General features: G+C 36.8%; 1 protein-coding gene across 1 annotated transcript in view; it reads right to left on the bottom strand.

Moving 5' to 3' along the window:
* Positions 1–16042: 16042 nt before the first annotated feature.
* Positions 16043–26475, bottom strand: part of LOC126831524 (adenylate cyclase type 1) — an 86464-nt gene continuing 76031 nt past the window's right edge. The window contains exons 11-21 of the mRNA XM_050562056.1: positions 25939–26036; positions 25453–25537; positions 24734–24829; positions 24144–24403; positions 23520–23640; positions 23004–23123; positions 21936–22082; positions 21680–21778; positions 20911–21028; positions 20323–20447; positions 16043–19597 (exon numbers count right to left, since the gene is read on the bottom strand). Coding sequence (XP_050418013.1) covers positions 17243–19597; positions 20323–20447; positions 20911–21028; positions 21680–21778; positions 21936–22082; positions 23004–23123; positions 23520–23640; positions 24144–24403; positions 24734–24829; positions 25453–25537; positions 25939–26036 — 3624 coding nt within the window. The 3' untranslated portion in view covers positions 16043–17242. The remainder of the gene's footprint in view (positions 19598–20322; positions 20448–20910; positions 21029–21679; positions 21779–21935; positions 22083–23003; positions 23124–23519; positions 23641–24143; positions 24404–24733; positions 24830–25452; positions 25538–25938; positions 26037–26475) is intronic.

The raw sequence follows: 26475 nt of genomic DNA, 5'->3' as shown, positions 1-26475 counted from the left end.
TTGGGAAAGTAGGACGAGGGGAAATGTGTAGGGAGTGCTGTAAAGGGATAGTTAGATGTATTATGAATGGTTAGAGTGGCTGTGGTGTTACGGTGAAATACTATGCCGCCACCGTAACACCACAGCTTTATGATTTGTTAGACAGGAGTGATGTAATGGGTGTCAACAACTGGGTATGTTGGTACCGTCGCAACGTAGCCGTGAAATATATATTGTGGGGGGGAAGGGCGGAAAGGAAAAATATACAATGTTGACAGTATGTGCCAGGCATGAGGCTGCGCAGACCGAGCGGCAGCTCGATAGGGAGTGTGTGGGAGGGTCACCCTCATAAAAAAAATTTTTTTTAAATTTCAGTTTTCTGTAAGCAGTGAAAACACTATTTTGGCATTGTTTGCGGGGTTAAACCTAAAAATCACATTAATACACCTATTGCACGATATTGTGAAACTAGCTGACGAAGACAGCTCGGGCGGCGATTGTTCGACTCGGGGCTGCTCTGTCAGTATCTAACAAACGCATTTAGTTCGCGTACAACTTTTAAAAACCGAATGTCAGTATGGTATTTCTCACATAATTGGTTATCGCAAAAACAGAGTAAACTGAAAGCCAGTAATCTCGACTCAAACCTGTAGTCTATAGCCCACTTTCTACACTGTCACTTGGCTTCCTATATTATTGGTTGTGGACGGTTTACTACTCAGTGATAAGCCTGCGCCGCAAAAAGAGGTCTCGCCTTTTATTATTAGTATAATGACTTCCTCATGTGCGGCAGGTTAGTTTGCTTCTAAAAACACTGTTTTCCGTTCCAAAAAATACAAAAGTAATTTTCTACCAGATGACCATGGTTCTTTTCACCGAGACTACATAATTTCTCTCGGTGTAAGGATATAGCTATGGATAAGTTCATACAAGGTCAATAAATCCGCGGTCACTTCGGGTCACACTGTTGAGAAAATAAACCGATGGGTTTGTTTAGTAGCAAATCGAGCGTGAATCAACTGAGTTTGTACTGAAAAATTTTTGAGTGATATGTATGAACTGTCTTCACACATTCGGTTTATAATTAGCGATACACAGGTACAGTGGCAAATGTTGTACTTCACAGACTGTTTACCTCCGAACTACCTCCGCACGAAATCCCCGATTTGGGTACTTGTTAAAAGAAAAAGAAATAGTACCTGTGCGCGTGCCAGTAAAAAAAAAACTAAGAGTTCGCGCATAAAAATGCCCGAACGTACCAGGCGCCAGGTCATCCAGACTTTGTTTATTATCGTGGCATTGGTACAATCGAGACTATTTAGGATATTTCTTGCCAAAACTTCAAACATTAATAACTTCGCTCACAATAAAGTAATTTGACTGTAATTTTCAATATATTCATTTTTAATTATCTATTTTGAAACTATCATAGCAAGAACGGCCAGCTATTTATCTAAATCTTACATAGTGTATCTTTAACACAGAACGTAACTATATCAACAAGTAACTGTCCCGATGAATACCTCTTTGTTGATACAAGAAATGGGCCATTGTTAAGTAACCTCAAACTGAGTAAATATGCCCTAGTCTTCTCTAAAAACTTAGTTTTGCCTTGCAAATTATGTTTGTTTATTGGACTTTTGTAGCCCTTTGCTATAGGAGATCTGCTATTCATTATATCGAAGAGATGGTTCACACGCTATATAAAAGTACGTGAACATTAATTTTAAGTTTACTATGACATAAGAGATATTACTATAATACATGTTATATGAAATATTAACAATTTTACTACAAGCTGATCTTGATTTAAAGCAGTGTTGAAATAGATGATTTCTTACCTCAAGGAATTTTGCAGTGGTTTCACATTCTGCAAATTGTTTATCACCGATGTATTTCATTGTTCTCAATGCCTTCGCTACTGATGAGGAGATAACTTGAACAACCGGACTGACCTTCATCTTCTGTTGAGCAAATTGTATATGTTTCAGTGATAGTTTGTTAGCTAGCTTCAGACCAGATTCATTTTGAACATCATTAAGTTCTTTTATAAATTTCCAAAGGACCTGTCCATCATCACTAGTAAATCCACCATAGGCTTGAAGAGTGTTTCGAAATAATTTGATCATAAGACAAGCGTCAGGAAAGATATAAGTAGTGTGGCTTTGACCTAATGATGATATAGAAGTCTTAATCTCATCAGTAGAAGTGGAAAAATCAAGCTTGGCTCCAAGCAATCTACACAATAGCCATATTAGTGACATGCCCATCCATAGTTATAGCATATACATTAAACCCTAGCTCAAACAGTTTTTCAAGACAATGAGTGACCAGTTGTTTTTTTGTTTCTGCAGATAAACCGCCTGTAAAAAAGTATCCAACAGGAGCTTTCCAATGCCCACCAAGGCCCACAACCATAAATACCAATACTTCTTTGGCTTCAACCTCTTCATCTTCTCCATAACCTAAATCAACATAACCCGTGAAATGACCATTGTGTTGGTTGTAATCCACTTGTTTTCTGATGGACATAGCATCTAACATGAAACAGCAACTGAAAAGAAAAATATTTTCTTATTGAGCATATTTTATTGGCACTTGCTTTTGATCTATGTATGCACCTTTTCACGTCTCTTTTTATACGCCCACATTGAAATGTGGTCGTATATTGTTGTCGTCAGGGTCATCATACATACTAGATCAAGGGTCATTGAAAGGTTAGATCACCATCTAGAAGGTGAAAAGTCGAACAAAATTCAAAGTGAAACCGGAAGTAAACAAAATCGAAATTCAAAAATCGGCTCCCTAAGATTTGTTGCAATTTGAAATGGGTTCAATACAAAAAAATGGTCGCTGAATATCGATTTGAATGTTTTTTGTAAAATCCAATATGATGGCCAAGCGGATGGGAATGTTATGGAACAAGGTGTTTGAAAATGAAAGATAATATCTGGGGCTAACACCATCATATGTCATTTTTTTTGTCTATTTTTAAAATGGAGAGAACTATTTATGTTCGGGAAAAATCGGAAGGCCTCTTTAATTTCCGGAAGCCGTCACAAAATTTTTGAATGTGCCATTTTGAAGGCAATAATTTGTTCCTTATTCCTACTAGGTTTCAACTTGTCCAAATATTAACAAAAAGTTGGCGTGGCAGCGCCCACAGGGAGGGGGTGTCTCTTGCCATGTACTGCACCACTGACATGGGGGAACTATGCCGGTAAATCCAGATGAACTTTTTCGGTCAACACCAAGATCAAAAAAGGACCTCCATGTAGCGAGCCAACGCCTTATACTCACTGAACCACCGTGCCCCATCCCCCCCCCCCCCCGCCACACCCTAGCATTTGGTTATGGCCTGTATATAAATATTTTGTACATGTCTCTTATATACGGAAGCGTATAGGGGTCATGCGATCCTGTGATACTTTCTCGAGATCTCAATTTAATGATCGCGAAATCCCCTAATAATTTTCTCGAGAATCTCCCATCCTGTGTTAACGATCTCGAGAATTCTGGTTAATGTTCTTGGGATCTTGCCATCCTGTGTAAATTTTCTCGAGATCTCGGGTATTTTTATGTGTACACGTAGTTTTAAGGTTTCCTCAGCGCCCCACAACCTGTCGTTTTGGAGTATACCCCCCCCCCCCACACACACACACACACTTTCCCGAAAACCTTAATAGCACGATAGAGCCTACAGTTTAGTGTAAAGCATTGTGGCCATGAGAGGACGGTCCCTGTCGCTTCTAGCTTATAGCGCACCTTATCGTTCTGGAGGTATCCCCCTTATCCGAAAAACTTGTTAACGCAATAGAGGCTACAGTTTTAAACTGATTTTGTTTTTTAAATGTGGCGTGAAGCACTAGGACCTTACGATTTTCAGTCCTCCGCAAACTTTGTCCGTATTTCTTTCAAATATGTGACGATGAGAGGACGAACCCTATCGATATTCAGCATTCGGTGACCTTCTGTTCCTTAATATACCCCCCTCCCCGCCCGCTCCCTGAAAGCCTTGTTTACGCCATAGAGGCCTCACTTTTACAATTTTGTGTGAAGCTTTGGGGTCATGAACTTTATTGTTTTTAACGGATTTTCGAAATTCAGTGTTCCGCTACAAGGATGACCCCTGTTAATTTTCAGCAATATAAGGTTTTTTGTCCCAGAGATGTAACAAGCATGTGAACACGATAATAAAGAGCTGTTTGGTCTTCATATAAATAGGGTGCCTCGCGCAGTCAAATTTAACCTCTAAGACATTTGGTCTTACCTGGAGAGGTGTTGACTGTCCAATGACGAATTTCTCAATGATGACGAAATAGGCGTGGACTTACGGGGAGCACGTGCTCGGAGCAAATATTCACTATATATGGTCATACACGTAGTATTGTCAAAACATCAAGTGGTAAATAAAGACCATGTTAAAGCGAGAATTTCAAATTTTCTAAGAAAGTCAAAACATAATTACATGCATTTCTATGTCTTTTGCTCAATAGGTTATCAAATCACTATTATACGAGCATGGGCATTATTTCTCACCCTTAAAAATCTATGACACAGGAAATAACAACACAATTACCTCCCCTGTTTTGCTATTGACAACATGGGGCAGCCATTTTCCAACGTTGGAATTTGAAGTTAAAAGTGATATTTTTGCAAATTTCTCAGCTGGCAATAGCGAATTATAGGATTAATAGGATTATTCTTTAACAAAGTAGGACTGTTTATGGATACCATCTATTTTAAGGCTTTATTTTAATACATTTTAAAAATATAACTTGAAAATTTGCAATTGCAACTTTAAAAATATTCCCATTACGCGTTTGTCTTTAGATATTATTGGATCGCTAACTACGTTAAAAATTCTAAAACTTATTGTCGTTTTTATTTTTCAATTCGCTACTTATCTACGGTGTGCTGCCGTTTAGTTTGGGCGATTTTATATCTCCCAAACACTCGTGTTAGGCAAGATAAGAATACAACTCGTATTTTTCTTTTAATTTTGCACGATTCCCAAAATCTTCGTTGCCAAGTTAGAAAATGAACAAATTGTTTTGGGAATTAATCGAAACGAGGGGATAGTCTCGCTTGACCAGATTTACTGTTCGAAACTATTTTACGGTTAAGGGGAAACAAATCTTTTTAATTTGCTTAGGAATTGACCAAAGCATCAACCAATCAAATTGCTTATCTCTGCTTACTCTTAGCAGACAATTCTCATCTTCGAATTCCACAAAGACATTCACCTAATAAACACCTACGCCAAGTGAGAACATTCTAGCTCAATTAGAAGGAGAGTTATTGTTGTCCAAAGTCTCGACCAATCAAATTGCTTATCACTCTGCTTGCCCAGAGCAGAAAATGCTCATTATCGAACTTAGTCAAGGTATTGAAGTAATAAAACTGTACACCAAATTTCATCACTCTCACTTAATTAAAACTAAAGTTATCGTGTCCCAAAGCATCAACCAATCAAATTGCTTATCTCTGCATACCCTAGGCAGAAAATGCTTATCTTCCATCAAGGCATTGACCTAATAAACTCCTACACCAAGTTTGAACATTCTAGCTCAATTAGAAAGAGAGTTATTCTGTCCCAAAAAGTGTGACGGACAGACAAACGAATCCATTATAATAGTCTCATGCTTTCATCGAAAGGCGGGGGACAAAAATAAGAATTTATTAAGTAGGATCAATTGGTATACGAAAGTAATTTTCCGTTTAAAAAAATCGACTAAGGAAGACCTCAAAAGAATTGATTCGCACCAAGGCTAATAATAAAGTTTTGGCAAATAAAACAAAACTGGTTGTAAGTCCCAACCTCGTGGGGAAGAAGTAAATTTGCATGATGTCGAAAATCAAAGATACACTTCAGAATGCCATAATTTGGTCATACAACTCAAAAACCTACACCCTTCTGACAGAAACGTCAACGCGGTTATAACCGCATGTTTGGCTGTCGCGTGACTCAAACCTAATTATACTCCGACAAAAACTACAGTAAAAGGAATATCATGTGAGCGCGTCGGTGTATCTGTAAAATATGTTTCGGAAACACTAAAGTCAGCGACAAATACCAATTTATATACGGACGAAACTACAAAATTTGGGGAAAACAAAACATTTAAATTTGGTACAATTACGACAAAAGACAAAGAAAAGACTATAACAAGGGTGCCTACAGCCACAAAACCATCAGTAACAACACGAATGGCAACCACCGCGACAACAACTATACAACCGAATAGTGCATCAAAAAATAATTCAACTACGATGGTTGGTATTTGGCTTGCGTACCAAAGGAAAAGGTATTTTTTAAAATGTGAAATAAAAACTTGCCGTTTGAGAAAAGGATGGAAATACTTCAACACCAGTGTTGCTGTGGTGTTTTATGGGGTGCATTCGTCATTGAGAACGCCGCCAAAGCGCAGTAAGCCCGACCAAATTTGGGTAGTGTCGGGATGGGAAACTCCATATCATTCTGGAAGTAACGCATGGTCAAACCAAGGGTGGAAGGGTCAAATAAACTGGACAATGACGTATCGTTTAGATTCTGATTTTCACGTGCTTTACGGAATTGTTAAAAAAATTGAGAACAAATCAAATAAAGATTATGGGAAAATTATGACCAATAAAAAGAAAATGGTCGCTTGGGTCGTAACTGTCACACACCAGGACACCGTATGAGATACGTAAAACAATTGAAAGAAATAGTTCCAGTGGATGTGTTTGGAAGGTGTGGTTCGTCAATCCCAAAAGATCTTTTCGGAATGATAAATCAGACCTACAAATTTTATCTCTCATTTGAAAATTACCTATGTAAGGACTATATTACGGGAAAGTTTTTCATGCGGCAAAATTTAGACGTTGTACTCATAACAAGAGGGGGAGGTGATTACACAAAGTTTTACCCACAAGAATCATTCATAAACTCTAATAAATTTAAAAATGCCCACGAACTGGGGAAATTTCTTCTAATATTAGATAAGGATAATAACGCTTATCTGAATTATTTAAAATCCAAAGAAATTACCGATCTCTAGATTTTAGTGTGTCCATTAGAAAGGGTCTGTGTGATATGTGTAAAATGTTACACGATAAAAAGATTCATCGAAACGTTTACAAAGATTTTAATAAATGGTGGTAGAACAGTGACTGTAATTAAAAACCAACAGACATTATTTTATGAAATGGTCCAAGAACTGTTGCTCTCTCCTGTTTGGATTTTAATAGACATTGCATTAGCATTATCAACATAATCATTATCTGTATTACCAATGCTTAATTTAAACTGTTTCCATGTTTATCTTTTCATGTTGCCCTATTACCCTATCATTGTTTTACGGAGCATATATAATAACAGCTTTATGGGTTCTATAACGTATGTATAAAACTGTATGACTGATGTATACCTATTTACATACATTATAACAGACAGATAGCTTATGCTTTGATGCATATCAGAATGAAATAAAAAGCGGTTGTTGTTTTTTTAACTGGGCGTAGTTGTATATATAGTGTTATAATATGGTAAGTATTATTGTGGGGCGTGATATATTATACTCCAGATCCCTATTTATCAGGATGTATAGTGTATATTTACTATCTCAGATAAGATTTTGCACAAATTCCCAGCTACTCTATCTTGTTTTGTTTGGTTTTTTTATGCAACAAAATCCACTTTAAATTTGTGAATTATCGATTGGGTGCCTTACGTGATGGTACATAATGTTGCTCCTGGCTAGGTTTCTAAATAAAATATAAACCCGCCATGACACAGCTCTACTTAAATTTGTCACACGTACAGAATTGAGTTTAGACATTGCAGCCATATTGGAAATATGCAAAATAGGTAAAAATAATATAATTTTACACAGTTGTAAATGGAAGAGAAATGGAATCTGCTCCCCTGAAAACATATATATTGACACGAAACACGAATACTTAATCAAAATCAACACATCTTTCGATTTTCTCTCCAAAAATGGCAGCCATCTTGGAAATATGCTACATCAGCTGAACATGTAATCATTTTGCACACAGTTCTAAATAATAGAAATGGAACCTGCGCCCGAAAAACTTATATTTTGTCACCAAACACGACTGGTTAATCAAAATTAGCACGTCTTTCCGTAAATATGCATAGGAGCCTTCCATGAAATTTTTGAAATTTGGGGAAAATGTTGCGAAGGCCCATCGTAGATATTTTACTTCACCATTGCTTATTTTCATTAGAAGGTATAAAACCAATACACCAAAATCGAGTCATTATAGAATAGTACTTTTAAAACTATAGAATAGTAGTTATAAAACTTGCGAATGGGTACCCCGATTTAAAAAGTCATATTTCAGTCAAACATAATGCTAGAGTCATACCCCCGCCACTCGTCAATACTTGTCGATTACTGGAGCGATAACTGTAACACTATGAATGATAACAGAAGATCATTTTCTTAAATATATGATGTATTTACATCGGACACAGAAACATAAATATACAGGAACATAAATCAAACAGCAACTTAAATATATCAGGAACATAAATCATTCAGGAACTTAAATACATCAGGAACAGAAACAATATTGTTTGGGATATCATCTCGGTGGAATCGGACTTTAAATAAAGCTATTTCACACACACACACAGAAACAATAACATTAACATGTTCAGTACATGACTATATTACGACAACCATCCCGCCCCTCTGCCATGGTAGTGTCTCCCCTCTCCTAACCAACTCTCTCTCTCTCTCTCTCTCCCTCTCTCTCTTTAATTACAGAAAACACAGGGTCTTATATACGTCCGTGTAGCTGAATGTGCGAATTCTATTTAATAAACAGCATTGTCAATACATGTGGGATTTATTAAACATACTTTATGCAAGAGCTAAATCTGTCTATTGCCGTCTTTTTTTAGGCCTGAAATGTTATCTAAATTATTAATTAGACATTAATTAACCTATCCAGACCATAATCAACTCTAGATGGCACCGCTAGCCTGCGATCTATAGTGGATTATGAGCCGATTTACTGCATAACTTTCCTTCACGATTTAACGATTAAATGGATAATCGAGACTATGCTGTTTATCGTACTGACTTTAGTAATGATGATCGAGGCTAGGCGGAAATTTCAATCGCTTAGTTCTCGGTTCATAGTGGATCAATTTGAATGGAATTTTCAGCAAAATGCCTTTACACTATCTAGTTTTTAACTATTATAGTGAGAACTGCCAACTCGTTATCGAATCTCCCATAATGTATCTTTAAGTCTGTAATTAAATACGTGTATATATGTCGTGGACGTGTATATATGTAGTGGGCAGTATATCTTATATCGTAGATCAATAACATAATATGGGGTTCAATAAGGTCGTTGCATCTAAATAAATGCTAATCTTTATATAAGAGAGAATATGCCCATATGGGGTTCATAACGTCGTTGCATCTAAATAAATTCTAATATTTTATATGAGAGAATATGCTCTAACTTTGATGAAAGTTATGAAGCACTTTGTCACATAGCCTAGACCGGGATTTCAGAAGATTTCTTATTATTGTTGTATTTAAAGGTGGAAAGGGAATTGTAGAAAGCCTTAAATTGGGCCAAATGCGTTCAAATCACTTCATTGGGGTTTATAAGGTGTTGAAAACGATTCATCGCCCTTACTGACCTTGTCGTATATTCATCCTTCCGTTTGGCGCATTCGCTAATGTGATCAAGGCCTAGATGATAGAAAAAAAAACACAATATTGCCTGAGCGATTGAGAACACCCTCTAAAAGTTCCATACGCCCCAACGGAATGACCCCCCCCCCCTTATTTGTTTTTGTAATTTCAAAATCAATATACGCAAAATAACTAATTTCGTCAAAGCAAATTGTAAAACTAAAATAAGTATTTTGAACTGCAAACATATGCATTTTGGACTGTGAACATTAAAATAATAATGGCAAAGTTTTTCTTCCATATAGTGTAGCCTTGGTTATTTGGTTTTGCCACCGAAATCTCACTCTATGCCACCTGATTCCAATCAATCAATCAGACTGTTGCATAGGCATTCAACGAACACTAGATATTTCACTCCGCGAAAAATTACACCACAGCGTGGTTTTCTAACTTGCGTTCCAAATTTCAGATGATATGTTGGTTTGGCAAATTATAGGGATCTTTCGCATTGGTACGAAAACGAACTTGAAAACGAAAGTAATAAAAATGTTCCATTACGTTTTCGTCCATGTTTTCTCTTACAAACGGTTATTCTATCCGCCGTACGATCATATCTAAATTTATGCCTTATTCAGATGATCGAAAATATTAGAAATAAGTATAATCTAAGCTTATTCGATATGTTAGAAAATAATAATTATTCCCGCAGTGGTCATTCATGATTTCTGTCGTGGTACCGAACAACTTCAAGGCAGTTTTATTTGGTACAGATTTCAGCTAATCTAGCCTAGCCGTGGTCAGGAAATTAGATAACTCTTGTCAGGGATACTCCACGACTACAAATGTCTGGCAATTACATAGCTCTGTCAGGGGTACCCCACCACTAGAAATGTCTATCAGAGTGTTTTTGTAACACCTGAAGATTCACGGTACACTGCTGTATACGATTTTCATGTGGTACACTTTTGAGCTAATCTAGCCTAGTTGGGGGCATGGGATTTTGGGCGTGGAATACCCCGCCCACCACCAGATACCCGGCAGACTTACATTCTAATGATACCAAATATGCATGCATTGAAACCATATTGAGAAAATTGGTACACTTTTCAGCTAGATTGGCATCCCTGGGCTCCCGCTTTAAATCAGTAATATGCATATGGACTCTAATACCACGAGAAACACGTGATTATACACACCTACCTGAATCCAGAGCATTTCAAGTAAAATTTTCTACTCGCGAACACGGTTGTATACATGAATCGACGAAGTTTTCGTGGCCCTTTTCGTACCGATGTCTCTAATATTGAATAAGACTGTTAACTGACCTCATTCATAATCCTGATTCTTACTTAGATTATAATAAGCAATACTATTTTTGATTCCTGCTGACGTTTCTGTAGATCAATTATGGTCTTTGACACATGATCAAATCGGCCCTTCTATTGTGGAACATATTCCGAATAAGACCGACAAATGCTATCAAAGAGAGAGAGAGAGGGAGAGAGAGAGAGAGATGGGGTTTAACGTCCACTCGACACAAACTAGGTCATTTCGGGACTAACATGGTTTAATTTAATTTCAATAATTCGTATGGGTCTTTAACAGTGGGAGGAAACAGGAGGACCCGCGTAAATAAGGACTTGCTCATCCCAAAGATCAAAATACTAACAGTTATTGAGTATTTAACAGATCGTATGCGCATTGTTAAAATCAAAGAATGGAACATAAAGCAACGCCGAGCATGGTCATTTGAGATCGCAATACTAAGCACAGATATAACAAAATACACAGTGATTACAAATTTAGAACACCGCGTGGTGCAGCACTATCCGTCGGTCGAATATGGAAAGCGGTGCCGCTAAATTGTTTACCACATCCGACGTGTGACGAATTCCGTGCTACACATCTATTATTAGCCTGCGATCGTCTAGGTTTGCCTCTGGCGTGGATATTATTGTAATTCTCCTCTCTTGGACTTCACTATACTCTTGGACTTCACTTGAACTTCCCCCATTGCGTACGCATTCTATCAGGAACAATATTACAACAGTTTATTTTCTACATTTTATGTCAAAGCAGGATACATGGTTACAAGCGTAGACTACATAAATAACATGTCTCCCATTCTATCTCAATCCTAGAAATGGATCCACTACTGATGTCTTCCGCCTTACTCCAGCCACAGTAGTGGTTCGACCTATTCAAATGACTACAAAAAAGTTATTGGCCTGTAGCTCCCTTACTTTACACATAAACTAATCCAAAACTGCACTGCACATAGCTTAACATATAATAAATCAATTTCCATTGACATAAAGGTGTAGCCTTACCGCATAATTATATGATATGATACCCAACTGCTACACGAAATTTCTCGCCTACCGAACTTATTTCAACGAACGCATTACCGGTACCACAAATAAAAACTGTTCGGTAACTATTTTAGTGGTCCAGTCCTCACTATTTGTGATAGAATTACTTATTTCAATACAAACTGTAATGATATGTGTTGACAATTGTGCGTTTGAACATATTTGAACTTGCGCAAGGAGTCTTAGACTGTACCAATTGTAGCGTTCAACACAGTTTAACGATACATTTAATTGTAGCTATCTAAATTCCACTAAATTCACCGAGCGAGTTTGCTGATGGAAACCTCACATCATGGTTCTAATATAAATTAAACGGTATCTAAAGGTGTCTGGCTATTTGAGTCCTGGTTTATAGGACCCAGCCCTCACTTTATTACGTCATATCCTGATCAAAGTTCCAATTTCCAAATACGGGCGGGGATTATTAACTGATTTGATCCACAAACTACCTTTCATCACTGTTGGTGCAGTTTCATAAACAAGAGAGGATATGATATTATTTCTGACCATGAAGAAGACATATTATGGCAAATGTGTTTATTAACCTGTAGTTCATGTATGGTATCAATATACCACAGATTTCCGTTGGTTTACGTGATATCTAACTTGTTTATGTCCAGGACATACTATTGTTACAAGTCTCATATTCCACTAACGTTATTATTCATACAGCATAAATATTCTAACTCTATTACTACAATGGATTTAGTATATTATCAAACTATCACTTCATGAATATTTGGAGAAATAAATGGCATCTTTCATACTTACGAGTGTTGGACTATGGCACTGGGTTTTTTTAGTCAGAAATACTATAAAAATCATGCAATAGAGACAGGAAAACACAAAATTAAAAAAAAACCTAAATTTTATTAAATTAGTAATTCTTGTTCCAACCTGGATCATTACTTTAAGAATAGGCATGTCCAAACAAACGCCGTAGCATGTTCCACAACATAGGATCCGTTGGGTGGAGATCTTTGCGCTGCTACGGCGACGGAAAATGGTCTCAGAGCGCATCAAGATCGCTATAAGCGTGGTAAAAACGTGGTGGAAACGCCAAATTTCGTGCTGTGGTCTCCATGGTCGCCAATGATCGCCGAGTCACGGCGTTTGTTTTGAGCATGTTCAAAACAAACGCGAAGGTTCTGCGATCTGACCTGGACAGCTGTGAGAACGCGACTTTTTTCAAGTTTGTAATTTTTGGGACACTTTCTTGCGTTGTGTTCACGTTTGCCGGCGACCTTATGCATTTTCTAGTCGCCGTACGGTCGCAGTAGCGCAGTAAGAACGCCAACCCGGTCTGACGGGGGCATAAGCCATATTCATTTCCCAAATATTTAAATATACATTACAACTCGCTCACTAAATTCCGAAAATTCTTCCATTCTTTCAAACAATAGACCACTGAAATCGTTCATCGCAAAATTCCCACTTCTTATAAACATACTAGGCCCTTTAATTGTCAGAAATAACTGTTTATGTCGACCCCATATGATGAAGTATTTTGCGCATTACATAATAATTAGTACGGTCTAAATTGGCATTTCTATGAAAAACAAATATATATGTTTTCCTTCAGTCGCTGTGTCTCATCCAACAATTGTCCAATGGATTTAATCTATTTTCCGTAGTATTCATTGTAGGTAAAGGCATATTTTGGGATTTCCATTGCATTTTTATTACCACATTCAGCAAATTTGGACCAAATTCAAAGATCAAACCCCAAGTTAGCATGCATTGGTTAAGTTGCATTCAGTGAAAGGAATCATTTCGGTAAACTAATTCTTTGTAGTCGAGTCACCAGATGGGATGAGAGTTATATTTTTAAACAATTTTTGATGTCTTCATTAGTTTGGTTAATTCGACAATGGATTGGGAAATGATGTCCTTTTGAAGCATATCATGCTGGGAGTGACAGATCCCAGGTCCTGCATTTTGGTAATCCGTGACAAGTAGGCAGTAGGTGTCACTCGTCACTCTCTCGTCCTGTCAACAATGTGAACTTTTCATTAGAAATAAAATAAACAAAATCATTTTCACCGTTGGGGATATTCTCTCCTTCTTATAAAGAACGCCCAGGACTTCACTGTTCTAATGATGGAAAGACTTAACTGATCCACAGACTGGTCGAACAACTTAACGGTTAGATGCATCATGTAGGAACTAAATCTGGCTATTGTAGGTTTTATTTCTAGCTTCAAGCCCATAATATATCTTCTAAGCCATCGGATGGCTTAGATATTGAATGAATTAGAACGCAATCGCTATTTACTAATTTAACGCTAAAATGGATATTAGCTTATTGATCTTTGGGGTATATTCTATGTCCGGAATAACTTGTGGTCTGAGAGTCGGGGAGAGGGGGGGGGGGCTATTGATATGTACAAGTGAATTTGAGGTTAATTTTCTGAAAGTTTTTCTTTAAACCTATAACGAGTTATTCTTTCAGGGCAGGTTTTTTTGAATAAGAAAACATAAGGTATTTCTTACGGGAATTCTGGGATATTCTCATCTTGCGTACATGTATACCGGTCTCCGTTTTTCTTTTTTTCAGGTTATTTTCTTCAGTCTTATTCTCTAGCATAGCCTCAGTCTCGTTCTTTATCCTGCACATATTGTATAATATGGCCTCAAGTTAATTGGAAGAAAAACTATAGCGGGGACATCTGGAATAACTCTTTGTTATTGCCACCGCCTAATAGATGGTCATTTCGGGACTAACATGGTTCAATTTTATTTCAATACTTCGCTAGCGCGTGGAGGGTTTTAGCAGTGGAGGGAAACCGGAGGCCGCGTTTATTCATTTAGGTGGTAATCACCGCGACATCGTCACCCGTGAATATATACCGGAGAATTTGTTCAATAGTGACATCATTCGAAGAATCGGGAATGACGGTCTACATCTAAGATTAATCTGAGTATGGCTGTAAAGGGAGATAACTGGGTAAATATTTGGAGGCAGACCACCGGTACCCACGAATTGTAGTTCGTCTATTTATAGCAATTCTCTCTCTCTCTCTTTTCTCCCCTTTTGCATGCCCATTTGTGTTGATTTTTTGGTCTAGAATGGATGAAGAGGGTTTGAATTAACATTTTCTGCCAGGTTTTGGTAAATATTCATGATTTTGAGGCGGAAGGATAAGAGGGTTATCAGGTTAGCTACGGCGATATGTACGGCAACTAGTTACATGTTTTTAGTATGCTTCTTCAAGTTTGTGTATCTCAAAATTTTGGTGGTCAACCTCATACAAATTTTAGTGCAAAGACATGACCATTTGTTCCTCTGTCTGTAGTGGAAAACATTCAGCCCAACGAAAATTTGGGGAAAAGTTGGAGGTGGGCAAATAGGCCAGAATTAACATTGAAGTCAATGGGGAAATTAATGGTGGTCTGCCTCCATTTCAGTTTTCTGCAAATTATAGAATATTCGTTGCAGTTATTATACTAATGTACTGCTATTTGACGATATTAGCTTGTTATTTCATATTAATGAGTAGTATTAGATAGGTATTCGGTAGTATTGGGTTATTATTTGCATGTTTTGGGTGATGGGGGGGGGGGGAGACGGTGGTTAAGTTTGTAGACGCTGGCTCGCTAGCCTGAAGGTCGGGTGTTCGATCCCTGCATTGGCCGAGAAAGTTCATCCAGATTTTCCGGTGTGGTCCCCTCCTTGTCAGTGATGCAGGACGGAGGGGGGTGGCTGAGAAGGACAGTTGTCTAGTCGTTCGGATGGGACGAGAAACCGAGGTCCCGTATACAGGGGGGGGGGCAAATGGAGCAGCCAGACTTCAGTAATCGGTTTTGAAGCCCATTTCCCGCGATACAACTCACTATTTTTGAAAAGAATTAAGTAATATGCCCATTTAGTATCATTATGTTGTAGTATTGGGTAGTATGTGGTGTTACCGGTGTGCTATTGGGGTGATATTAGGTAGCATGAGTAGTATTGAATAGTATTGGGTAGTATTGGGTAAATCGTCCAGCCCATTTGTAAACAACAATAATACATATCTGCATACAAATATTGATAAAACAATATTATAATTAGCGTATTTACATATATACAATATCCGTAATGATGTCAAACAATAAATTGGCGATTACACATGAAGCAACTAAAATTATGAGTAAACTTATCAACATTTTTGACTTTTTTTCTTATAAACAAATTTCCATACATATTAGAAACAGTGTATCCATGTATTTTAGATGCAGCAGTCTGTTTAAATCCCAATCTCTCTGTATCTGAAAGCACACATGAAACATGTACGACTGTAGAAACACTAGACTCTTTTGAGGGGATTTTTAGATTCTTACAGAAAAATTTTTCTCACTTTCAAATCACTAATACTGTGTTATTTAATCATACGTTTTCAATCTTACTCTCTTCGAAAGGGTATTTTAAACAATATATGGAAATCGCTGACAAATTGAAATTCAGTGCTAAGTTTTACTAAAACTTTCCGCTCTCCTAAATTCGGCAGGTTCTCTAGATTAGAGAACACACCTTAAAACCCACAATTCCTTTGACAAATCAGAAAGTTCACTAAGACATTAGCCAATTCTAGATCTTAAAATGGATAACGAAGATTGAGACAAACGATTGCAATTTTTTAAAAATTCCAACGCTGGAGACATTTGTTTAAAAATTATATACATACTGACAAATGTTTTACATGAAATCTACTTTTACTTTACATGACAAATGAATAAATATTTTTATAATAAGGCAAATTGTGATGTTATGTACAATGTTTAACAGAATTAGGCTTGATTACACAACCAAACATAATCTATTATGAAAGTCCGTAGCTAGCTGTGACAACAAAAGTCGGTACGAGAGAAACTATTTCCGCCATTACTCTAAAGTACACACGTTTAGGGACTATAACTTCTTAATACAATTTAACAACATTATGGAGAAAAGGACAGGATTCAGAACACTAATGAAATTGCGAATTTTTTCATTGGGTTCACAAATAAATAGCCTATGTATATATTTATTAGCATAGGTAGGGAAAACGCGAAACCTTTCCAGATTTGGCATATAAAATGAATTAGAGCGTGTGATTTTGCTAAACCATATTTGAGTTTTTCATTGTCCTTTACCGTTTTCACGTGCACGTCGACAGTTTCAACAAGAGTTTATTTATAGCACAAATATGTTTTATCAATTGAAACTATAATAACATAGTATATAGCAAAATGCTCAGACCCTTTTTAAACTTCGGTGACCTTTTTCTTGTAACCGGCTAAAGGCATATCAAAGCTATAACAGTCACTAACTGATACGTTGTCTATATCAATATCGTCTAATAAACCACCATCAATATCACTGATAGCTTCATTGACAAAAAAATCATCATCACTCATAACACCTGGTCTATAATTATCATACTCAGATTCGTACGCCGCGGAACCCGAATCACAATTCACTGCCGCATCACAATTAGACATTTCACTACTACTTGCTAGCGATGAGACACTAGTGTTATCCGCCGTCATCGGCGTTTTACCAAAAATAAGCGGCATTAAGTAGGCGTGCCTGGCTCTAGGGCTACCGCAGGCCGAGGAAGCATTCGAGGCATAGTCATCCCTGTCGCCTGGGATGTAGTCCAAACTACGACAATGGCGAGGAGGTATGGTGTAGGCTTGACGTCGTTTGATTTGATATGGATTAATTGAATACCTGTTGCGTCCACCCTTTTTGTCAGTATTATCTTTAGTGGGTGATTTGCCGTCTCCGTTCCCTTCACTAACGATGTCATTAGATTTTTGACGATTGCGCAATATGCGGTTCCGGTCCGAATTCTTTTGCAACGGATGACGTATATAATCACTATCTTCAGTGAGTTCATAAATTAGATCATTCAACGATGATGATGCTGATAAAATGGGAAATTTAGGCGTCGGTGGACATCGCGGAACACCGTCCACGGCTTCGCTAGAGCGTGAAAAATGTCTGTCTAAACTGTTAAGTGTAACACCACCTAAGGGTTTGTAGTCCAGTTCAACGTATTTGACATCCGGGTGATTGAGGTTGCGAATATTAGCGGATTTTGAGTTCTTTAAATGTATTGGTTGCAGGTGAACAATAGAGGAATGATCACTCATTGGCTTGGAACTAACCGAGTCTTTATCACTATCTGAATTAGTGGGCACAAAATCTTTTTTACTTCCATCCGGGGATGTAACTGGTGACTTTTTGGTAGCTATGCTAGGTGTAAATCGAGCAGGGGGTATATATTTAGCCATAACACTCGTTTCACCATCGCGAACTACACCAGTCGCAGAAATCTGATTGCCTTCCAAGAAGGGGAGCAATGACATCGTTTTCCCGTCGATGCTTGCCACAAGTCCTGAGGTAGGCGTTAAAGTCGATCCGGAAGAACCACTCTCTTTTGAACCGGATGAACTTCTCCTGATTTCCCCTGGTGCTTTGAAGGCTTGTTTCACGGGCGATAATTCAATTTTGTCTGAGGATCCGCTGCTTCTTTGTGACGGTGTATGGGAAGGCGACTTCTCCAAGGGTTCTCGGTACGTGCCAATCACAAACTTCTCCTCCGGTTGTTTTGCCTGCGATTTTGGCCTATGTTTTGATTTTAAAAGTGGTTTGTTTGGATTTGCAGGATTAACTATTTGGCCAAGTTCTTTCATCATGTCCGACATTTGATGGTATTCTATCACTGGGATTTCCTTATGGGATTGAGCATTGATTTGTGATTTGTAGTCCTCATCTTCTGAGACTTCCATTGGTGGTGGTTTCAGAGGATGTTTCATGGGTTGGACAATTCCAGCATATACAAGAGGTGTCGGTCGGGCGTATTGCAGAGGGTTACTAGCGGTAGGTGGTTTTGTAGCTTCTGGAGGAACTCGGTGAACGGGTTGAACAGTAGCTACCTGTATCCGAGTACCAGGAACACTGTTGCTCTTTGTCATCTTGGACACTGGTGGCTTCATCTCCGGACTTTCGGACTTTTTGGCGTCGATGCATTTTAATCCATCGAACAGAAAGTTCTGGATCGCTGGATTGCGGTTGTTCTGCATTTTCACATTCATGTAATGGACAGCTGGTAGTTCAGGAGACTCTACCCGCGTTGAGGTGGGTTCGCCAGCAATACAATTTGTAAGAGAAGAATTACTGAGTTTTCTCTGTGGCTTCCGTCCTGCATCCTTCGGACTATCAGTGCCGCCATTTTTACGTTTCTTATTTAAACTGCTTGTAGGTGTAGCCCCGCTTCCTCTTTGAGAATCCAAACTAGGCTGCCTCTCTAAACACAGTGCTACCATATTTGGAGTCACTCGTCCTTGGGAACCAAGTGATCCGTGACGAGGTATTTCTCTTAAGTTGCTACCACTACCTTGACGGACAATGGCTGTTCCGTCTCGCGAGGGGGGCCGCGGGAAACGGGGACTATCAGGGGTCAAAGGTGAAGGATTGTCCTGGAAGATCTGACCGGATTTTCTGCCCACTAGAAAGTAAGTGATCATTTCTCCCTTTCCCTTAACGGTAATACGCCCTCTACATTTAAAATCGTACATATCTTTTAGTGCAGCATAAACCTCCTCTGTTACCTGCGAGAAAAACACAAAACATTAATAATCAATAGTTCAAAAAACTCTTCCCTATATCAATAATAACGATGCCGTTTAAATCGAAATAACTGCAGCATAAGTCTACAATATCAAATAACCTAAAGACATTGAAAAAGAAAACACCACTGCGATAGTATTTTTTGATTTGGAGAGGATTGGATTTTGAATACTATTGTATATAATAATAAGAATGGTCCATTTGCAACGCGCTAGACCCACATACAACGGTTCATATACCACAGTTTTTGCTAATATTTAGTAATAGAGTTCAATCAAATATGTCTTTAGGCGAGATTTGAATTGACTCAAAGTCGAAATGGATGGAAGTTCATCTAATATATATAAAACTTATTTTGATTCTTATTGTTATTCTTTTCCTTAGGTGGCATTTAGCGATTGAGAAACACATTAACAGAACACAATTTATACAGAAAACATAGAAACAAGCACGACATTTCGACTTAGTGTCCTCTTATTGGGATCAAGTACAGTGACATTACATTTGATATCCATATCAATGATACTGTCACTGGCTTCACCATGAATATCATATGGACCTCAACTTTACCAAATCCCACTGTGCGTGATAACGACAAGAGGATACTTGTTGAAACGTCGTGCCTATATAATAAACTAGAGGTTGTTTCCCATAACATTTGTGTTCCGTTAAAGTCAATGAAGGTACAATCCAGATAAAGTCCCACCTGTATATGGTCTGGTTTACCAGTACTCTCCATACGACTTGCCACATTAACAGTATTACCCCAAATGTCATACTGTGGTTTCCGTGCTCCTATAACACCAGCTACGATTGGTCCAATATTCATGCCTACAACGAATAATATATTAGTTTACATTGCAATAGATGTTGGGTTGAGTGAACAAAAACATGTAATTCTACCCCATAAAATAAGTTTGATATTTTCATTTATTCTATAAGACGACTGGTAAAGAAATTCTCAACGGAGTTCGCATGAGACTATCATATGATGTATAAATGCGTGCGGGGTTGGGGTGCGAGGTTGGGGGGGGGGGCTACTCTTGTTGAAATGGTATCTTATGTTTACTACTGTTTGTACACGGCTCCGCGTAATTTCGTCCAAAGCCCAAGACAATGCACACACTATTTAATCCCTGGGTTCAACACCCGTATTCGAGGCTGGGGTATTTTCAAGAATTTTTTAGTCCAGTTTAAATCAAATTACAATTTTGTTTCTTACAATCAAGTACAACGAAAATACACTGAGTAAAGTAAAATTCTACTAAATTGATATTAAGAGACTGAAACCAACCTATTTTCATTACAAAGTTGTTATAAGAATTTTCATTAATAATTCTCAATTTATCTTTCATTGCAAACGCAAATTCCACCAACAGAGCGAGAGAATGGGTGACAGACGTATCATTATCCTGAAGAAAAAAACAATAAATGAACATATTTGTATTTAACCATCACTAATCCAATTGTGGGCAAAAACCATGATATCAGAAGCTCACACACAAAAGACGGTGCTTATGTCGCTCTACGACACGGCACGACAGAACTATCGGAAATCAGTAAAAACAGCTCAGGTATGTCGTTTACGATTAGAGATAGGTAAAAACTGATAAAAATGATTGGTCTGAATCATAACTGTGCGGCCGACCAGTATTGTCGACTGAAGCCATCTGCCGTTAACGTGATCAGCCAAAAAGATGGTCTTCCCATATCGCGGTAGTATCATGTGACGTGTAAACCATTGGATAAATCAGTCTGACAGCCACAGATGAAATCCTGTGTACAACCGGTCTTAAAAGTGGAATAGGTGTATCTCACAAGAAACTAGGTAAAACTGTCTGAGTCTAGTTGACCATGGTCAAAAACTAGTTTTAGATACACACGTTCTGATGTTTTCCGGGTTGTTCAGACGGATCAGATTTTCTTGGACATCGATAGCTGCTGATGGCCCAGTTGCAACTAGTTTGTGCTCGTGGTAAGATCGACATGAGATCGAAAATTATAAAATGTGGACGTAATTGTACTACAGCTTGTTCTTATGATAATTATATAAGTTGACATACCTGTATTATGTATTCAGGCATCAAACCAATAGAAGCCATATATGTACTACCTATAGTCTTTATCTTATCAATAGCACGAAATCTCGGTGCATTTAATAACTGAAAAATATACCATATCACAAAATGACTATACATACATCCAAACGACAATGGATAGTGTATGAAGATGTATCTGGTAGCCGTTAATTTTAATTCAAATTTCAAATTATGGCGTAAATTTAACATTTAAGAAGAATGGCAATAGTATTTTAATTACCTCGTCAAAATCCGCTATGATCTCATTTAAAACTCTTAAACATTCCATTCCCTGGTTGTTGGCATCTAGTTCAGTATAAAAATCTGAGAAATTTGGAATCGATGAAAAGAAGACACCGACTTTGCTGTATTGTTGACTATATAGGTCCTGTAAAACATTAATCTATTAATAGGATCGTTTCTTGTCCAACCCGACCAGATTGAAGCTTAGCTATACAATATAATTAAACATACAATCATTGTTTGAAAATGTCTCTTTCTGTAGTGTTTCAATTTGCATTATGTTAGATTTAGATAAAGAGCTGTCCCTTCTTGCTATAATAGTTCAAAAATAGATGAGGAGAACTTAATACATTGAAAATCTCAGTCAAAATACTTAGGAGTGTTTAAACTTTTGACAGAAATAGCCAATTGACAAGTATCATACGGTCAGTCCTTTGATTAAGAGACCTCCATTGTAATGTTAATCCATTATACGATCCGGGTGGTCTAATCTATTTAATACCCCAGTCATCCAATGATCTAAAGCGTTGATTATGGTCTTGTTATTTTAATAATGTCTAAATACAAATTTATATAAAATTCCAAGCCCCCCCCCACCAATAAAAGATCTGCAATATAGGCATATTTAGCTCTTGCATAATGCATCTTTAATATTTGCAAACAAATGAATATAAAACTAGAACAACAAGAGAAAAAAAAACATAACCCAAGGTAATCCTAAATTAAACTCCTGGGGCCTGTTTCACGAAATTTTAACTAAGATAAAATCCAAATTTTAGTAATTTGATTGGATAATATTAGACTGATTTTAGTGCTTAGCCAATCAAAATTGAAGTATCTACTAAAATTTGGATTTTATCCTTAGTTAAGATTTCCTACACTTTATTTTAATTAATGGGATAAACAGATTCATTCATTAAAGTAGTTAACGAATCATGTAACAGACATTATTATTATTCAAACATCCTTACTTCAGTTTCTATAATTCGATGTGGCAAGCACCACTAGAAATGGCAGGTAGTATTATTTTAATGTATGTACAGTGGTGAGATTAACAGTGTCTTACCATGAAGTTGACGCGTTGCTTATCAACAAAATGACAGGCAACATGTGAGGGTAACATGTTACACAATATATTCCGATTATTTACTTGTAACTCTGTCATTTCGATTTTTTCTTCTGTAGCCTGAAACACAGATAAATCCCATAATCAAATAATAAAAAATAATCGATTTTATCAGAATTTTAAAACAACAAAAAATAATCGATCTTATCAGAATTACAAAGTATTAAAAAAAATCGATATTTTCAAAATTATGGAATAATTAAATTAATTGAAAACTTAAAGGACCTAAATCACTTTGCTTTAGGTTAAAACAAAGTTTATTGAATTGGGTTGATGTGCCTTCTTATTTTCATTAGTGATGAGGCGACATCAAAAGATGGTCATCACAACACACGTCAACAAATAAAATCCAATGAAATTGACAATTTAAATGTTTACACAAATCAAAAGAGCTTAGACATTTTAATTAAGTAGGATCATCGATTAAAGAATAAGTGTGTTAGTATAAATATATACCTGAACTTTCCACAAGAAGTCTAGTCTTGATGTCCATTCTTGTTGTCGTCCTTGTATATACAACGTTATCATAAATATTATGAGTACAACAATACCAATCACATTACTAGGCACTATAGGACTGAAATATATAAATATCATGTTATATCGTTAAACGACATTTAAAAGTAGTGGTATACAATTCAGAATAACACAGCTATATGGATTTACTCTACTCGTGAATTTATGTTATGCAACCTTTCAATCAGTGCCTATTTTGGTGATGTCCTAGGGACAACTCCTTTGTTGTATGCTCCCAAGACTCAAGTATAGGGCCTAGTAGGCTACTCAGAAATGTAAGAAAGGAAGATATTTTAAATATGTAAAAACAGACGAAATAAACTTTTTATTCAAATTAAAAAGGGCAGCTTGTACACCAAAGTCAATAACGTTAATTTTAAATTGCAAAACATTTAATAGATGCCCGGGGCCATTGCTTCCTCTGTTCCCTCGTGGTTGTAATATCTAATGTCCGTGATTATTTGGATTATTACTTGATACATATAACATAATATTATTATTACATTTTATTCTGAAACTAATCTCCCGATTCCAACATGTACACTCACTTAACATTAAACATACCTGGTTTTTACATCGAACTTCAAAAACAGGAGATCATGTGTATAGACCATCTGAACAACATAACCACCGGCCATCATCAGCATTAGAAATAACTTAACTAAAGCTGAGAGTTTTAAAAACACAGAGACCGTAACAAAACCCATTAGACAACTCATATAAATATAAGGTGGAAAATCACATGATAAATGATGATCGCTAGAAGATGTCGTAAATGTTACATTCGCCAGAAAGTTGAAGAAATTGCCATCTCTACAGCACAACTGAAACGATGAAATATATAAATCATTAAAACAGAAAGACAAAAATTCCTACCTTTTTAAGAATACGAAGATGGGTTGCAAAACAACGAAACATTACATGATGAGGGCGTATGAAAACATTCCATCAAAAAACGGCTTTGATTAATCAGTAAATGGTGGAACACTTAATATTTACATATGGTGCAAATCCTGTCATGAAAAATATTGCTATACAATAGCAAGGGTTAAATTCTTAAAATATTTTAGTTTTTGTGAATAAGACCCCTGGCTACTATACAATAAATAATGTTTAAAGATCGAAACTTTCTAAATATTAAATTATCTACTTACTACATTAATTTGAGCTGTTGCATAGATGAGTAAAATCGTCGTAACCATAACAAACAAACGTATACAAGATGATCGCCGTATATCAAATAATGTACACTGAAAAACAAAGAAATAAACAATCGATTATAATATATACAGAGAGTCGCGGTGTCTCAAGGCCCAGGCTCTGTGAGTAAGGCGCTGGGATTTCCATGCCTGTTTGTCCTCTGGCTAGTGGTACAAAATGGAGATTCTGCCATGGCACAGCGCCTGGTCGTTCGGATGAGACGTAAAAGTACGCTTGACAGTTAGAATTCGATGTCCGACAGAAAAGCAGGAAGTTAAACTCCCATAGTTAATTTAACTGACGGATTCTAGTGATGACTGAGAAACACCTTTTAATAATTTGGGAATAGCTAATAGTCAACATCGAATGGAACTACATATTATTTTAATTCTAGTCCTGTAATAGAAATGCCAAATACATGGATGTGGTACTTTTTGAGCACATTTTATCCCCAACTGTATTTATTTCAAATATAATGAATGTAATTATATACGATTGAATAAGTAAAGATTAATACTTAGAATAAGTGTAGAACGTACCTTAATATTAATACTTAGATTAGGTGTAAACCTACCTTAATATTAATACTTAGAATAAGTGTACCTTAATGTTAATACTTTGAATAAGCGCCAGCGTAACTTAATATTTATACTGAGGGTAAGTATAAACGTACCTTAATATTTATACTTAGAATAAGTATAAGGATAATAGAAATCCAGGTAAAAGTTGCTAAAAACATCATTAATAATAACAAAGTTCTGAAAAAAGATTTATAAAAATAAATTATAATAATTAGAACGTTCTTGGTGCTGATTATGTAATATTCCGATAAAGAGTAAGCCGTTCTTCCGATAATATTTCAAAAATAGATATGTTGAAAATTTCAGTCCATTTACTTAATTCTGATTGAAGATATTAACGCAGTAAATAGTTTCGATTATCAAGACCATTGTTATGTGAATAAATGTCATAATAATGATTTATAAAATATTTTAAAACATAAAAAAGACCTGTATACATTAAAAACTACATCATTATAATAACAAAATTTTACAAAACATCATCAATAAAAAAAAATAACACTACATAAATCTTCGTAATTCAAAAGGAAATAAAAACTTTGTCCGTTGAGATATTAAGATAATTTGAAGTACGTTACCTTGGTAATATCACAGTTTGCATGCCGGCTACACAAATTAACATAACCATGGCACATATCATACTTCCACTAAAGGCAAAATCTCCAGAAGCTTGGTACTAAATAAAATAAAGCAGAATAACATTACACCGCAAAAACATTTACGCCATTTGGGAACTGTGGTGGCTCGTTGGCAAAGTACAACATGTAGTAATTCGGATGGGACCAAAAAAAACCAAGTCGTTGGAATTCGATGGAAGAGTAGATTGTAGCGCGGCTGTCCAGGCTAAATTTCCCCCATAGCACACTGTATGACGCATGCCCGTCTTCATTATCCCGATCGGAGTAGAACAGCAGGGTGTTAAAACCCTTTTCATTTAATTTCATTTGCGCCTGTTCACCACCACTTACTTAATTTAGAACCTGACGCGATTCGACAGACGGGGCCTGTTCGTAAGAAACTTTCCATGTATGCGTGCATTATCAAACGCGTTTGTGTCCATTTCTAGTTGCTACAGAATAGAGATTTAGCGCCTTTAAGAGATAACCAACAGATCA

Source organism: Patella vulgata, chromosome 9 (genome assembly GCF_932274485.2).
Source record: "Patella vulgata chromosome 9, xgPatVulg1.2, whole genome shotgun sequence".
Lineage (NCBI taxonomy): Eukaryota > Metazoa > Mollusca > Gastropoda > Patellidae > Patella > Patella vulgata.
This window is presented reverse-complemented; position numbering and strand designations above follow the sequence as displayed.